Consider the following 16525-nt stretch of genomic DNA (forward strand, 5'->3'; position numbering starts at 1 on the left):
ACTTGTTTACCGCCTTGTATATCTAGTAAAATCATTATGTTCTAGGCTCCAGTATTCTCATGTTATTGCATGTCACTTCCGTCCTGAAATATTGCGCTGGACTAAACAGAAGATGACTTAAAGGGGTTGTCCCACGAACCTAATTTATCACAAATCTACAGTATAGGACAGTGGTGGCGAACCTATGGCACGGGTGCCAAAGGTGGCACTCAAAGACCTCTCTGTAGGCACGCAAAGCACAACCTTAAAGTAGCACAACCTCGGCTAACTGGGACTACAGAAGAAGCAAGAAGGTATGGACAGGCTTGGACTATCATTGGAGCTCCTGGAGGGAAGCTACAATAATATTTCAAAATTCTCCTCCTTCTTTCTACTGTATTCATGTCCTCAAGATGCCAATACAATTGAAAGCTGTGACAGAGCAGTATTAAATTATTTCTTTAATTGCCGTGTTGGCACTTTGCAATAAGTGAGTTTTAGGCACTCAGTCTCTAAAAGGTTTGCCATCCCTGGTGATTGCTGGTGGTGAGACCGCTGGGGCTACCAATCATTGCTGATGTGTATGTGTTTCTGATGCTTCATAGGGGGTCATTTACTAAGGGCCAGAATCGCGTTTTTACGGCAGGTTACCCAAATTTTTCCGCTTTGCGCCGACAATGCCTGGAATATTGATTCTGATTGGCCGCTGTAGTGAGAGTATGTCTTGTCAATGTATGGGTTCATAACTACTGTAGCCATATACCAGTCTCATCAGTCACATGTTATTCCTACATGTCCTTCAGGCCTTTGTTCCCTTTAGAACTGAAAGTAATGAATTTCCATTCATCTATACGTTCTCTATAAAATGCAGAAATGCACAGAGCATGACATATGTGAGTAATATCAGAGCAGAGACAACCTGTAGGGTTACTATGTCACTAAGATGCTCTTTATGTGGCTGTGGTGGCGAACCTATGGCACGGGTGCCAGAGGCGGCACTCGGAGCCCTCTGTATGGGCACCCAGGCCATCACCCCACAATGAAGTTCACAGGACAGGACTCAAAGAATCTTCCTGCAGAATCCTCCTACAACGATAGACATATTGGCCCTCCTCCTTTCAACTGGGTTGGTGTCCTTAGGAGGCTGAAGGATTGAAAGTTGTCAAAGAACAAGGAGAAATAAATTACTGCTTAAATTGCTGTGCTGGCACTTTGCAATAAATAAGTGGCTTTTGGTTGAAGTGGTTTTAGAGGCTCTAAAAGGTTCGCCATCACTGGTATAGGTCATAAAAAGCATAGTTTTTTACAATTTCCAGTTGATAAGCACCCCAATATTTCTGCTGCCTCATGTTACCATTCAGTGACAAGTATAAAGTATACAGTTAAACACCTCAGTGCCAAAGATTTACTGCCTCTTAACTCTGGCAACTTTAAAGGGAATATGCAATCAGTTTTGACCATAAAGAGCTGGAGACAGGGTAATGTATCAGTCCTGGAGAACTGTGTAACCATACCTTAGTGTCTGTTGTTGGTAGAAAAGTGTGGAAATGCATTTATATTCCCGGATTGTAGCTGGATCTGGAGCACTCTGGTGTCTGACATCTCTCTAACTCCCTGCGTACCGCCTGCTGACTTTAGACCTCAGCGGGCGCAGGTCCGGATTCAGTTTTCTCCTGCTCCTGCCGTAGGGAGAAGGAAGATGTGGTTTATTACCGCTTCCCCCTTCTCCGCTCCTCACAGCATCACGGAGGAGCAGAGCTGGCGCTGCCACCGGCTCTGTAAACTCGGAGTGACCGCTGGGTCTAAAGGGGTTAAGCAGAGCCGCTGGGTTTAATTAGACCCTGTCCAGCTCTGATCAGAATCCCTAGTCACAGGTGGTGGTTTCCCCCTGTAACTGAGGCTCTTATAGATGCCACAGTTACAGGGGGAAACTTGTAAGGGTGGGGACACACATGGCGTTTTTGGTCCGTTTTTAGTTTTCAGATCATTTCCAGATCGTAAAAAACGCATGGGTTTTTGACAGGTTAGACCAATTATCTTAATTCAAACTGGTCAAAAACGGATGTGATTTGAAAACGCAAATGGTGCAAAAACGGCCTAAAAACACCATCTGTGTCACCAGCCTAAAAGAGAAAAAAAGTTAATGAGAAAAAAACTGAAAAAGTCCATCTGGGGTCTTTTGTGACCTCACTGGGACATATAAAGTAAAAGCACACACACACAAAATATTAATAATTTTGCATAAAAATACATTTGCATTTCCCATTAGAAAACAAATCACCCGCTAAAATGCAAATAACACTGCCATAGTCACCCCATTTGCCCATAACATACATGCCCATACATATTATATATCAAAACAACCAAAACAAAATAAGGAATTCATTAATAATGTTCAGCTTAAGTTAATTTGACAACTTAAAAAAATCTGTACTAATATGTAAAAAAAGGCTTTTTCCAATTTTATTTCCAAATAAAACTAAAAATAAAAAAAATCTTAAAAGTTTTATTATGTTTTAACTAGCTCTATGTGTCCCAAAAAAACACAGCAAAAAAAAATTAATTAGCACGCAAAAACAAAAAGTTATGGCCTTAAACCGCCTCATATGTAAATTTACTAAAAAGGCCCCGGTCACTAGAGCTTTTTTAGGCCACGTCACTAAGGGGTTAAAGGGGTTTGCTCATGAAAGAAGGCTTCTTCTATAATTCACTGATGGTCAGTGTAATATTCCAGAGTGTGGGCGGGAACTCTCTGAGCAGACACATAATGATCCATCTAGTTCTGTGAGATGCTGTGTGCTGACAATGTCCTTAGATTACCAGGGTCCAGGGTTTAGCTACAGGTTTATTAAGCTCCTGAACATTCTACTAGTATCTGACACATAGAAAAAGAGAGATGAGATCAGAGATCATGAAATTCATGAGATGCATATAACACACAATGACACTCAGCTCTGCTATTTTACATAATCAATAAAACACACAGTCAGCTATGCTATAAAGACCTTATCTTGCCTGTAGCCAGTAGAGTCAGTCTCTGCACAAAATGCCTGTGTCTGAGCTGGTCTTGTAATGCAGGGGGACGGGCAGGAGGCAGAGAGTACTGTAGTGTGGAATTATATCTGTAAAATTCTGTATTTTTGTTAATAAAAATTAGAAAGAGTGTTATTATGTTGCAATTAACAACCACACAGGTATGGTTACACAGCTCTCCAGGGCTGCTACCTAACACTGTCTAAAGCTTCGTATGGTCAAAACTGGTGACACATTCCCTTTAATTCTAAGAGAGAGTATTGTCCAGTTGCATGGAGTGGGTAACATTTTACTCTTTAACTTGGACATTTTTGTTTTGTAAATGAAACCTACAGATCTGATTAATGGATCTAAAGGCACAACAATAGGTAAATTCTATTAATAAAATATAGATGATGAATTACAAAGTACTTCTAGAATGTTCCTAGAATCTAGAATCTTTCTTTCCTAGAATGTTCTTGAATTCCTATACACTACTGTTTCTTGCACAACTTGGTTACTACAATTACTGAATCTCTGGTAAAATATACATCTAAAGAGCCTGTAGGCTACCATTCACCAGATATATGCGTAAGGTGTGTCCTTTTGGCCAACACTGGACCAATATATATATGTAACTCCGCTAAAGCTCTACTTGATGGTGCAGTGCACTATACTTTTCAGTAGAACAGCAGTCAGGTATATTCAGGTATATAGGCACATAAATGCATAGGCCTACAGCTTACATTTCCACTAACAATCATACCAAAAGCTTTGGTTTTGCTTTCCAAGCCCTATTTTGCATAAGATTCACACATTTTGACCAATGCTATTCACATCTATGTGACCAAAAGTGAAACAAAAATCCACCCATTTCCAGGAGTCCTCATTGGTTCCATCATTTTTGTCTTCTGTTCTTCATGTTGTGTTTCTCTTGGGTGGCAGATTAGAAATAAAGCCATAAAGAAGAGGAATACCTTTGATAAATTTTTAGGAGAGCTCCCTTAAAGGATTTGTCAAATTTTTTGCCATATCCCTGTTTGGGCATATGGATGTCAAAGAAGAAAGTCATATGCCAAGAACCCACCTATATTAACTAGAACTTCTAATCTTAACAAAGATTTGGTCCATACATACATCACATGGTCATCCATTTATTTGGATGATGGCCATGAAATATTACTATTCCCCATTATACTCCCGGTGTTAGGCATAGGAGGTGGACCAACTAGTTGGCAGGGTGTCTTTCTTTAGAAAAGGAGTTACCTTTGGAACAATCTTTTAAAAAAAAGGATACATACTGCAAAAAAAAAAATAATGAGTGACACCAACCAAAATCTTAAATCTTTTTTTTTTGCATTAACCATCTGGTTTGTAATAAGTTTAATTGAAACATTCATCCACATATTTTCATGGCTAAAACAACATGGGTTACTTTATCACTGAAACCGTGCTGAATATGTTTGGTAGCAACATGAACTTACATTGCCATAAAATAAGGGAAAAGCCACCATGGTTTCCAGAAACAGCACCACAGAGGTCAATAGGTTGTGTTTGGTATTGCAGCTCAATGTGAATGGTGATGAACTGCAGTACCGGCCTCAACCTTCTGACATAAAGTGGTGCTGTTTCTGTAAGAACACAGACATATCCTTTCGGTATTGTGGTCACAAAGTTTCCCATGTAGCTGTAGCCTAGATGTGTTCATACCTACTATATACATCTCCTGCGTGTTTGACAGCGACTGTACAAAAAATAGCTTGCTATAAAACGGATCACACTTGCACTAGAAGGACTTTGCATATTAACACGGATCATTTCACTGTTGTATAAAACAAACATGTACAAGACAGCATGCCGTCGACCTCAATGCATGGTAATCACTACAGGGTGTTATACAGCTGGCTGATAGCAGTGACATTGCAGGGACTCAATTCTCTTTCTTGCAAAACTGTCATGGATTCCCAGGGTGTTTGAAGCCGCTCCGATCAAAATTCATCTTCTGAACTGTCCGCCAAGAGCATGACACGGTCTTGCATGCTGTTAAACTCTCTCTGCTGGGGGAAACAAGGAAGACCAGTCAATAACCTGCGTCCTGCACTGTGGATATGGGGCGCCTAGATTGGGGTAAGGTATCGGGTTAGTCAAGGATAGACATAGACTGGGGGCTATAGATGAGCCGATTCTGTGGCTTACCTTTCTTTTATGTCGTTTGAAGACGTTTCTCCTGCGGCGGTTCATAATCTTTATGCTGTACAGAACTCCAAGGATAAAAAGTGCTCCGACTATACCAACTCCCACAGGTACCAGCATCCCAGACATGTATCCCGCCTGCATGGGAAACAGCAGCCACATAAATATTCAGAACTCTGTCTCTCTGGGGCAATTAACCCTATGAAATCTCCAGATTAAAAGTAATACCTTACATAGCCCAGCATCAGCATTACATTTCAAATTTGTTATTCAGCATATCCATAGAATTTTCAGTGTAGCTAAACTTCAAGCAAAATTAAGAAACTCAAAAAACACTACAATTAATATATCCATAAATTGACAGCTAGGTGTTACCATCCCTGGGTCTGATACCGCTAGCACTGTTGAGATGGTGCCAGACTGTGAATGGACCCCCACACCACCACCATTGAGTTGTACCCAGTTGTTATCATCCCTAGGTCTGATACCGCGAGCACTGTTTGGATGGTGCCAGGCTGTGTATGGAACCCACCACCACCACCCCCATTGAGTTATACCCAGGTGTTACCATCCCTGGGTCTGATACCGCTAGCTCTGTATGGACCCCACCACCACCCCCATTGAGTTATATCCAGTTGTTACCATCCCTGGGTCTGATACCGCTAGCACTGTTGGGATGGTGCCAGGCTGTGTATGGAACCCACCACCACCACCCCCATTGAGTTATATCCAGGTGTTACCATCCCTGGATCGGATACCACTAGCACTGTTTGGACAGTGCCAGACTATGTATGGAACCCACCACCACCATTGAGTTGTACCCAGTTGTTATCATCCCTAGGTCTGATACCGCGAGCACTGTTGGGATAGTGTCAGACTATGTATGGAACTCACCACCACCATAATTGAGTTATATCCAGATGTTACCATCCCTGGATCTGATACCACTAGCACTGTTTGGATGATGCCAGATGGTGTATGGACCCCACCACCACCACCATTGAGTTATATCCAGTTGTTACCATCCCTGGATCTGATACCGCTAGCACTGTTGGGATGGTGCCAGACTGTGTATGGACCCCATCACCATCATTGAGTTATACCCAGTTGTCAAACTATTCATTAATGCCCTCCAAGATTGATGCTTTGATGCAGATGTCCACAAACACATTGGACACAATCCAAATAGGCGTACATATACTTAAAATATAAGAATGAGTTAAAATTATGATCAAAATTCCACCTAAGCAAAGAAAATTGTAAAACCTTCATGAATTATTTCCATAACTTTAGTATTTTCTGGAAAGGTCCAGCCCTGATAGTAGAACATAGAATATTCAAGCTTTTGTCTCTTAAAGGTCACCTTTGCTTCAGATTTCTTGCTATGTCATATAAAATATATATTAATTCTGGTAAAACCTCTGTAATGTGAGTTAATGTATCAATTTTTCAACAGCTGCCATCTATCCTTCTTCTCACAATGATCAAACTGTATAATAAATCTTCATGATTACACACTCCGGTGACTACCAGTGCCGATACGGCCATAGGAGAATGTCAGGCTTACGAGATTATGGCCATAAAACCGAGCATTATTTTACACTGTTGACAATTGTTGTCCACTTCCTATCTTTGTAATTTTTTGTTAGTATAAGTCAATTTTTGGGGCTAATAATGATATGGTATAATATACTGATTTGATATCTTGATGAATTTTTATCATTTTAATTAGATTAAAAATTTCAAATGGGGCAGTGATGATGAGTCTTATAGAGACAGAGAGCCAAAACTACAGCCAAAAAAACGCCACTTATTTATCGCAAAGTGCTGACACAGCAATTTTATCAGTTCCCTGCTCTGCCCCAGCTTTCAACCGTGTTCGCGTCTTGAGGTCTCCAATACTGTTGAAAGAAGGAGGAGAAATTTGGATTATCATTGTAGCTTGCCTCCAGGGTCCACTTGAAGCGTGGGGCAGGAGATGTCCACACCTACTTGCTCCTCCTGCAGTCCCAGGAGGACCATGCTTTAAAATATTGCTGAACGCAGCAAGTTCTGGGCTACCCAGGACTATAGGAGGATGCTGCGAGTCATTCAATCTGCCTGGCAAACTCTGTGCTAGGATAACAGCCTGGGTGACACAGAGGTGGTCATAGGTCCTCCAACACTGAGACCCTTGTGTAAGACCCATATCATTCAGCTGGATTGAAGAGTAACACCAAGGAAGATCTATTGCTTTGAAAGACCCAACTTATTCATGTACTACACAAATGAGAGAATTTATTAAAGTGTCACCGGCTCCAGCTGTGCAGAGCTCGACAACATTATTTTTTTGCTATAACGGATTCATCATTGTAATGATGAATCTGTTGCAGTTTAAAGGGAACCTACCACCACGATTCTACCTATAAAGGTAGAACGGGTGGTCGGTGGATGTATGGGACATGAGAATGGCCCTTTTTAGAGCTAATCCCCACGTCCCCGCTATAATTTAAAAACTTTAATACCCTAATATGTAAATTTGCGTAAGCGGCTACTGGGGCGTGGAGTAGCCGGACATGAGGCTACACGTCGCAGCTACTCCACGTCCCAGTAGCCTCTTTTCTCCTCCTACTCTGACATATTCGGCGTACAGCTCCTCATAGCTGTGCGCCATCTTCCGAGAAGCCTGAGTTCTGCGCATGTGCAGTAGCTCCGGCTTCGGAGCAGTGGCCGCACAGCTGCGGCCCGGCCATTTTGCGCTTGTGCAGAATGCCTGCTTCCCAAACGAGGGAGCGCAGCTACTAGGGGCAGCACGCCAAAGATGTCAGGGTGGGAGGAGAAAAGAGGCTACTGGGGCGTGGAGTAGCCGCGACGTGTAGCCTCATGTCCGACTACTCCACGCCCCAGTAGCTGCTTAAGAGAATTTAAATATTAGTGTATTAAAGTTATAAAATTATAGTGGGTACGTAAGGATTGGCTCCAAAAAGGGCTATCCTCAAGTCCCATACATCCACCTACCACCCGTTCTACCTTTATAGGTAGAATTGTGGTGGTAGGTTCCCTTTAAGACTGCCAAATTCTACCTATAGACCTGTTTTAGACTTTAGAGATTTTTTGGCGCGCAGACTATTTCCTCTCTGACCAAGCCCCTTTTCCAGAGATCATGCCCTTTTCCAAGGTCACTTTGGAAAAGTGAAGAAAAATAGGTCTAGATGTCGCCTCTCTCCTAATCTCAATTGCACCTCGGGGAATGCTGAGCACTGAACATCTTAGTAGATGGAGTAGGAGCATGCATATCCGACCTGCCGATCCGTTCCCTTGTGGTACAAAAAAACCCTGTTCTTGTGATCTGTCCCACCCACCGTTCAGACAGTAGAGATCTGAACATACAGACAATGCGATTGTTTATATGATGTTTCTACTAGTTACTGAAATCCAATAAAACTTAAATATGAAAAAAAAAAAACGTGGACAATGATTAATCTGTGATGGTGGGGAGTAGAGAAAAAAATTACTAAGCAAAAATATTAAAGTATTGGTGCTAAAGGTTTCCTTTTAGACTAGACTGAAATGTTAATATCATCATGAATCATAATAGATTTTTCATGAGTTGTTATAGACAGATGTCAAAACTTGTGACAGTGAAGAGATTAAGCTCCTAAACATGATGTATTACCAAGAACGAAAAACTTCTCTCATATATTTTCTCCCATTAAAATTGACTGTGGGCCAGGGACTTCTGATGAGAATAGATGAAGGTTGATAAGAAATGGTTAAAGGCTGCTGTCCTCTCTAGGGTAAGCAATCCGTTAACCTTGAAGACTGTGATGTCATTTCTGACACTGATAGGATTCTTGGAGACAACACATGGTCTCGGCTCGTAGAAGAACCCTGATGCTTTGCTCTAGGGATCTAATGTGAGACAGAAATATTTAGCCTGCTCTTCACATGACATAACAAAATCACCTCCCTGAGGGCTCGGGGACAGTAAGGGCCTCGACCACAATGAACTGGTTTACTGAAAAAGCTGGTGATCTCAAAGAGATAACAACCTACTTACTAAAAATACAGCAAACAGATGAGGATATAGATATGCAACACATGCACTTTTGCAACAAGATGCAACATGCTTCATTTCAACTATGAATCGTTTTCTCAACCAAAGTAGTGGTCCCCATTGGGAACTTATTTTTCCCTCAAGCTGAAATCCAACATGTCTTGAAAATTTGATATACTGTAGGTGACTCTTGATGACAAAGGTTGGGTAGAAAGCCATCTATAGTCCCAAATTTCAGGGACAGTCACAGGAAATTCAGACATGCCCCCATTCTGAAAAGAGTTGGGCTTATGAAAGAGCTCCTCACTCAAAAGTAGGAAAGTCTTCCAATTTTAGATTTTTATTCTTGATGAAAATGTATACATACCTGTGGCCTTTTATTGAGTGTAAAAAGCCATAATTTGGTTATATAAGTTGCCCGGTTTGCAAAGCCCATACCTGCTCACAATCTGCAGAAAAAAGTCCAACTTGCCTGGCTTGGGTCTGAAAAGGGGCAGTGTTTGTACAAACGCTGACAAAGGTAGGTGTTGTCCTGGTAGAGTTAAATGACATCTACCATCAGATTACCTGATGGCAAAATTTGGTAATTGTAAATGCAAAGGTGCAGATTCCTTTAGTGGACATACATACACTAAGCTCTACATCTTATAAGATTACCACAGTCACGGTGCCTGGATCTATGAGTAAGTGTCCCTTGTTTATAATGATAGATTTTGGTGGTAGGTTTCCTTTAATGGGTTATTCCCATGAAGACAAGTTTCTCAAATGTACTCAAAATAAGAAAATAACACATTCTCTAATTCCCTGTTATTAATAAAAATAAAGTATTTCACAGATATAAGTCCAACCTGTCTGTACACAATCAGTCCTGCTGTACACAAATTCAGTTGCCCCTAGCCACGACCCTGGAACTTGCGACTTAGGGTCAGGGATGCCATCTTGGATTTCTATGTGACGGCCGTGGAGCTGAGTTTCTGTCTCTCTGTTCCTGCACTCTAGCCCCACCCCACTGCACTCTAATACCGCCCCCTGCAGTCTAGGACGGAGCTCACACAGACACTGATTTTGTGCCGGCAACAGCATGAGGAGAACTACAAGCTATAGACATATAAGTTCTTTATCGGGGAGGCACAGCAGATCTAGTGTGTTGTGGAATAGCAGAGATATAGGAGAGCTGACTGTGTCATTGTATGTAATAGGCATCTCATGGATCTCATCATCTCTGGTCTGTCTCATTTCTCTCTTTCTATGTGTCAGATACTAGTACAATGGTTAGAAGGTAAATGAAAGTGTATATAAACCTGTACCCTGATAATGTAACCCCATTGCCAGCTCACAGAAATAGAGGGATCATGAAGTGTCTGCTTAGAGAGTCCCCACCCACACCCTGGAATTTTGCACTTACTGTCACTGAGTGATTGGAGCTAAAACAGCAATACAACTGGGTAAAATTGCGAAGTAAAGGGTTAAAAATGATCTTTATTGTGTTAACATCACTAGGGGAATGAAATTTTCGAATATTCTTTCGTGGGAAAACCTCCTTAAAGACAGCAATAAAATACAAACTCAGCAATATCCACAAAATGTGGAAGACAAATCGTAAATATTTTTTTAAACTAATGAAACATAAAGAGTAGGGTGAGATGGTGTATTAGCCTATTTACAGAGTGTCTGTGGTGTAACCTTTCCTGTCCCACTTAGCACAAAGAAATCCAAACTGACCTTCAAGTAGACGCTCAGTTAGAATTCCCCTACGTAAGCAGCACACATCAGTATAGTGGCATGCATTACAATATCAGCATCCTCAGTGCTCCTTGTGAGGACAGAGTACGGGGAAGCAGGGGGTCCAATAGTGAAAACACAACAGATTGACCCTTCAAAAAGCCAACAATAGACTTATCTCCTTGGATATACTATCCCTTGTTCCAAAAATTAAAAAAGTGGATCTGAGGTTCCAGCATTCTTCAGTTATTGTCTTAAAGGAAAGCTGTCACCAGGGACCTAATTTTCACTAAAGACAGGTTGCAGAAGCCCATCACACTTGCAGTACAAAAATGCCTCCCTGTTTTCTATAAGCATTTGCATTACAAAATAATTGTGTGTTATAGCTTACCTTGCATCCTGACAAAATCCTGGAGTAGTCCCAGGGGTTGAGCTTTGGTTTGAATGCATTTCAAAAACCAACATGAGATCTGTCTGTGTTAGGCTGCATTCACACTACAGTATGGGGGACGTATATACGGCCGACGTATATGCGGCCGATATACGTTCCCCATACACTTCTATGGGCTTGCGGCGCCCTACGGGAGCGGTACGGTGCAGCACACGTGCGGCACCGTACCGCTCCGTAGCCCGGGAAAAGATAGGACATGACCTATCTTTTCCCGTATTACGGCGCCGCGGCCATACATCGCTATGGAGAGGGGCGGGGGTGAGCTGCGCTCACCTCCTCCTCCTCTCCCCACGCTGCCTTGTGCCCGCCGTGCTACTGTGCTTCGGGCTCACGGCAGTGTGCATGCAGCCTTACTCAGTCCTCAGACCTTAGCCCCAATCTTTATGCTCCTGTAAAGCTCCTCCCTCTCCCACTGATGTCAGCTCACCAGGCTGTGACCTCTGAGAAGAAGCAGGAGGAGGAGCTGTACAGAAGCACAAAGCTGGGGGCTAAGATCTGAGGAGTAAGTAACACAGACAAGTCACATGTTGTTTTTTAAATGCTTCCAAACCAAAGCCCAACCCCTGTGACTACCCCAGAATTTTGTCAGTGTGCAATGTAAGTTATTATATACTACCATATTGTAATGCAAATGCTTATAAAAGGCAGAGAGGCATTTTTGCACTGCAGGTGTGATGGGCTTCCGCAACCTGTCTTTAGTGAAAATGAGGTCCCTGGTGACAGGTTCCCTTTAAGATTTTAAAGAAGAACTCTAGTCATTTAGAAGAGGCCAATATCATAGAATAATCAGAATCCTAAAAATGCCTTTGCATGCACCATTTATATTTATAGGGATTTATCAGGTTAAAAAACAAAATAAAAAAAAATATGGAAACTGAAAACTCCATAAGAGAATTACCCCATTTGTTACTGGGAAACTGACTGCTTTACACTTAGAGCAATGCTGGAGGTACATGATAGAGGGAGATTAATGAGGGCTGACGCTCGCTCCTTACCAAGGCTCTGCCTCGATCGATACTGAGGAGCAATTCCACTTTGAAAATGGAAAACTGGGCAGTGGTGACAGTAAATAGAGGAGAAGAATTGGAAGATAATTCCACAAACAGGGACAATGACACAAACTCAAAGAAGCATAAAAACCGGCATTACAAGGGCGAGATGAGGAGTAATGTACAAGTTGGCGGGTGACTTAATGGCTTTTCTATTGTACTTTACTTTACTGCAAATTGGCTGCTTTATAAGGGAAACGACATAGGACTGATCTGGACAGAGTTATTACTAAATCTTAAGGAGGGCGGTTATCAGGGCTTGTAGTGGCACAAGGCCAGGAATTGCAACTTCCCCACCTTATGCCCCCTCTAACTAGTGGTGTGATGTGAGTTAGGGTTAGGCTGGGTCCTAGAGTGGGGTGGTGTATTGCAGGGACACTCCATGAAGGTGCATTAGCTATAGTCTGCGCCACTTGTTCATTCAGGTTATAGGGTATCAGTGCAATTCCAGGCCCTGTTGGGTGTACAATTGATCCGTTTGCATGGTCGTGCACAACCTGCTGGGCTGGGGGGAACAACGATGCGGCAACGTTTGATGAATCCCCCCCATTAGTTTTTTCATTTGTGATATGGGAAGTGTATGTGTATACCCTGTCTCTGTTATATGGCTCATAGTTGACTCATAGAGGGTGCTGAAAAAAATGGTCTTTCAGGGTAAGGGGTCTTCTTATAGGAGTGGTCTTCTGGGGAGTTTAATTATCTACTGCATGTGTGTATAATGTGTCTAGTAGTAATCCACAGTGACATGGGTGACAATAAAGTAAACCTGTTAGCAGGAATAGGATGTGTCAGGGAATAAATATTTATGTTGTGCTATAAATATATATGTATACGTTAGTGAGATAAGATGATTTGAGCCTTTAAAACCTTCCACTAGTCGAAATGTATAAATATTCCCATCCCCAGCGTGTGAGATCTGATTCCTATAACTGTCCAGCCCCATCCATCAGTGCGGATTAATCTGCACTGCACCAAAATGAACTGGCGCTGATTGTGTAGTAATAAAGCCCCGGCTCTTAGCGACTGGGACTACGTACAGCGCTCATCATTCAATTATCAATGTGTGTGTGTGGTCTGGATGGACTGGTTATTGTGCTTTATTAAATTCCTTAACAACAAACAAGAGCCTGGGTTCTCTGCAATGATCATGTGCTAGGGAAAACAGGCACGATGTTACAAGGTATAACGTAAGCCGAGCTGACAGAACGCAATAGATTCAGTATATGGATTTTTTCTAAGCAGACTTCTCAGAAAGTATTGTTTAAAGGGACACTACATGTTTATGTCATTTCATATCCAAGATTATGTGCTGATTAATTTTTTTTTATCTATTTTTTGTAACAATCACACCTCTCTGGACCCACTTGTAACTTTTTGGACTTCCTCTTTAGTTGATGATATCATTGGTCTGTGGCAATAATCTGGCCAAGTATAAAATAACTAAATTAATGCTCCTGGGGATGCCCCTCCTTAACTGGATGCCCTAGGAACTTTAGAACCTTTAGTACTTACTTGCAAATACAGCCCTGGTGTATTGCTGCTGTTAGAGGACGTACAACCAAGGGAAGTGCGGACGGTAAGTCCTAACGGTAAACCCACAAAGCTGTCCCAACCTACCTGGTGACCCTACCCTACTTGGTAGGTGACAACTGGGAGACATTTCCTCCCTGTACTAAAGTGAAACACAGAGACAAAAACAGGACAAAGCAAAACACGAGCGGAAGGTCATACAAATATGGGTGAAAACAAAGAGGACTACTCAGAACAGGAAAAGAGTCAAACAGAAGGTAAGGAGGTCAGCAAAGATCAGAAAAAAATAAAATAAATTAAATAAAGCAATACAGAATATGCTAGCAAGCTCCAGAGAAGACTTGTAGCTAGCACTATGGAGAGGGCATTTGATCTTCTTCTATGATATCAAAGGGGTTATGTTTGTAATTCAACCAGATGGCGCACTCACAGTGTAATATACAATTCGGTTTATTAAGGATCTTTTGTGTTTTAAGATCCTTAATAAACCGAATTGTATATTACACTCTGAGTGCGCCATCTGGTTGAATTACAAACACTTTGTGTTTTAAGATCCTTAATAAACCGAATTGTATATTACACTCTGAGTGCGCCATCTGGTTGAATTACAAACATAACCCCACTATCCAAAAATTCCTGAGTGATACGGCTATACCACACAGGAGATCCTCCACCGGGAAGCAGCACCAGATCATTTGCCATCTAAACCTCTAACATCTCATAGCGTTGTGCCTATCCTAGCACAACCCTACACGGTGAGCACAATTTTTCACCCAAACCTCTATCTTTTCAAAAAAGGTGTAACACTATTAGCGCTTTCCCCCTGTCCTCTCTTGCCATATTCTATCACTCTATGATATCAAAGGCCCACCTAACATCTAAGCCAAACAGAAAGACCAGGGGAGGAATGTGAATAGAGAAAGCATCTGTCCATCACAACGAACTTAAAATTGTCCTAATTAGACTGCTTTCTTGCATCTTTATTAATTAAAAAATAACCTTGTAAAATAGCCGGAGGAGCTCAAGCTTCCAGCACGTGAGCCCCTCTCGGCTTCCCCGGCTTTTAATTTATGCACGACCCCGCTGCAAGCCTCTTGCTGCTCCAGGTCGGGGAACTAGGAGAGAGCACACGCCTTGCTCTCTCCACGCCCTGGCTCTGACATCACCCGCCAGATCGTAATTCCCCGGCCGGAGCATGAGGAGGCTTGTAGCGGGGGCGTGCATAAATTAAAAGCTGTGGAAGCCGAGAGGCGCTCGGGGGCCATCAGCCTGATCCCCTCCGGCTGTTTTACAAAGTTATTATTTCATTAATAAAGATGCAAGAAAACGTGTTAAAAACAGGTCCCCCCATCCCCTAGACCAGTGATGTCGAACCTTTTAGAGACCGAATGCCCAAGCTACAACCAAAATCCACTTATTTACCGTGAAAAGCCAACATGGCATTTTAAGCAGTAACTTATTTCTACCTGTTCTTTCACATTTTTCAATCGTATCAGCCCCTGAGGCCACCAATACAGTTGAAAGAAGGAGACCAAATTCAGACTCTCATTGTAGCTTCTCTCCAGGGCCTCTCTGTAGAGAAAGAATGAAGGGTCCAGCAGGAGAACCTCCAGAGATAATGCAGCCCTGTCCAGACCTTCTCACTTTTCCTGCAGTTCAATGAAGTGCCGCTTTAAAACAGTGCTGAGAGCAGCATCTTTTAAGTTGCAGAAAGATTTGGTGGATTTGTTCCTGTCTGGTGAACTCTGTCCTGGGGTGATAACCTGAGTGCCCACAGAAAAGGATCTGAGTGCCATCTCTGGCACCTTTGCCATAGGTTCTCCACCACTGCCCTCGACTGAACGAGCAGGAAACTGGTTGTAGATGTCCTTTAACTGTCTGCAACCCATAGCAAAATCAGCAGGAGACAGATAGGTGTAATGGAAATCAATTAAGACTGCAAGGAGTATGTGGTATAAATAAGTACAAATCATAGTCCACAGCACATCCCATGCTGTACTTTACGGAAAAAGGATGACGCAGAAGCGCAAACTGGCACAAATGTTACACCTGCCCAGGGGGTCTGATGGTTCTTACAATTTATTGAAATACTCCATATACCCTAACTGATATGACAAAATAACATAAGATGCTGTCAGACAGAGGTTAAAGAAGAACTTCTCAGTACATATGATTATAATATGGTGGGCTCAAGTTGACTATACTAAGGAGTGAATTTCCATATTGCATGTAAAGTACATGTATATATTTGCACCCAATTTTCATTTCAAACTGCACATTATATCCCAAAGTGTAATATAAACAGTATCTGCAGACTTATATGTTTATACAGAAACCGACTACAAGCAAAAGTCTTCCTGTATATAAATTATTTAAAACTATTCATTAAATGGAACCTGTCAGCAGGTTTTACCCCACTACACTGCCAGTTACATCAGGTAGGGTATACAATATCCTTCCTAAATTCTAAATCTCATCTGATTACCTATAAAAAAAATCTACCCCAAAGACAGGCAAATATGACTCTTCTCATCCAATTTTCACATGAGATTA

The 16525-nt window shown here is 42.0% G+C and overlaps 1 protein-coding gene across 3 annotated transcripts in view; it reads right to left on the reverse strand.

Annotated features, from left to right (window-relative positions):
- Positions 1 to 3317: 3317 nt before the first annotated feature.
- ARMH4 (armadillo like helical domain containing 4) overlaps positions 3318 to 16525 on the reverse strand; it is a 115602-nt gene continuing 102394 nt past the window's right edge. For 2 of the 3 annotated variants that reach the window (XM_072115764.1, XM_072115765.1), the window contains exons 7-8: positions 5188 to 5322; positions 3318 to 5048 (exon numbers count right to left, since the gene is read on the reverse strand). In XM_072115764.1, coding sequence (XP_071971865.1) covers positions 4980 to 5048; positions 5188 to 5322 — 204 coding nt within the window. In that variant the 3' untranslated portion in view covers positions 3318 to 4979. The remainder of the gene's footprint in view (positions 5049 to 5187; positions 5323 to 16525) is intronic. The other variant, XM_072115766.1, reaches the window with a different exon arrangement.

This window comes from Engystomops pustulosus, chromosome 7 (assembly GCF_040894005.1).
Source record: "Engystomops pustulosus chromosome 7, aEngPut4.maternal, whole genome shotgun sequence".
Taxonomy (NCBI): domain Eukaryota; kingdom Metazoa; phylum Chordata; class Amphibia; order Anura; family Leptodactylidae; genus Engystomops; species Engystomops pustulosus.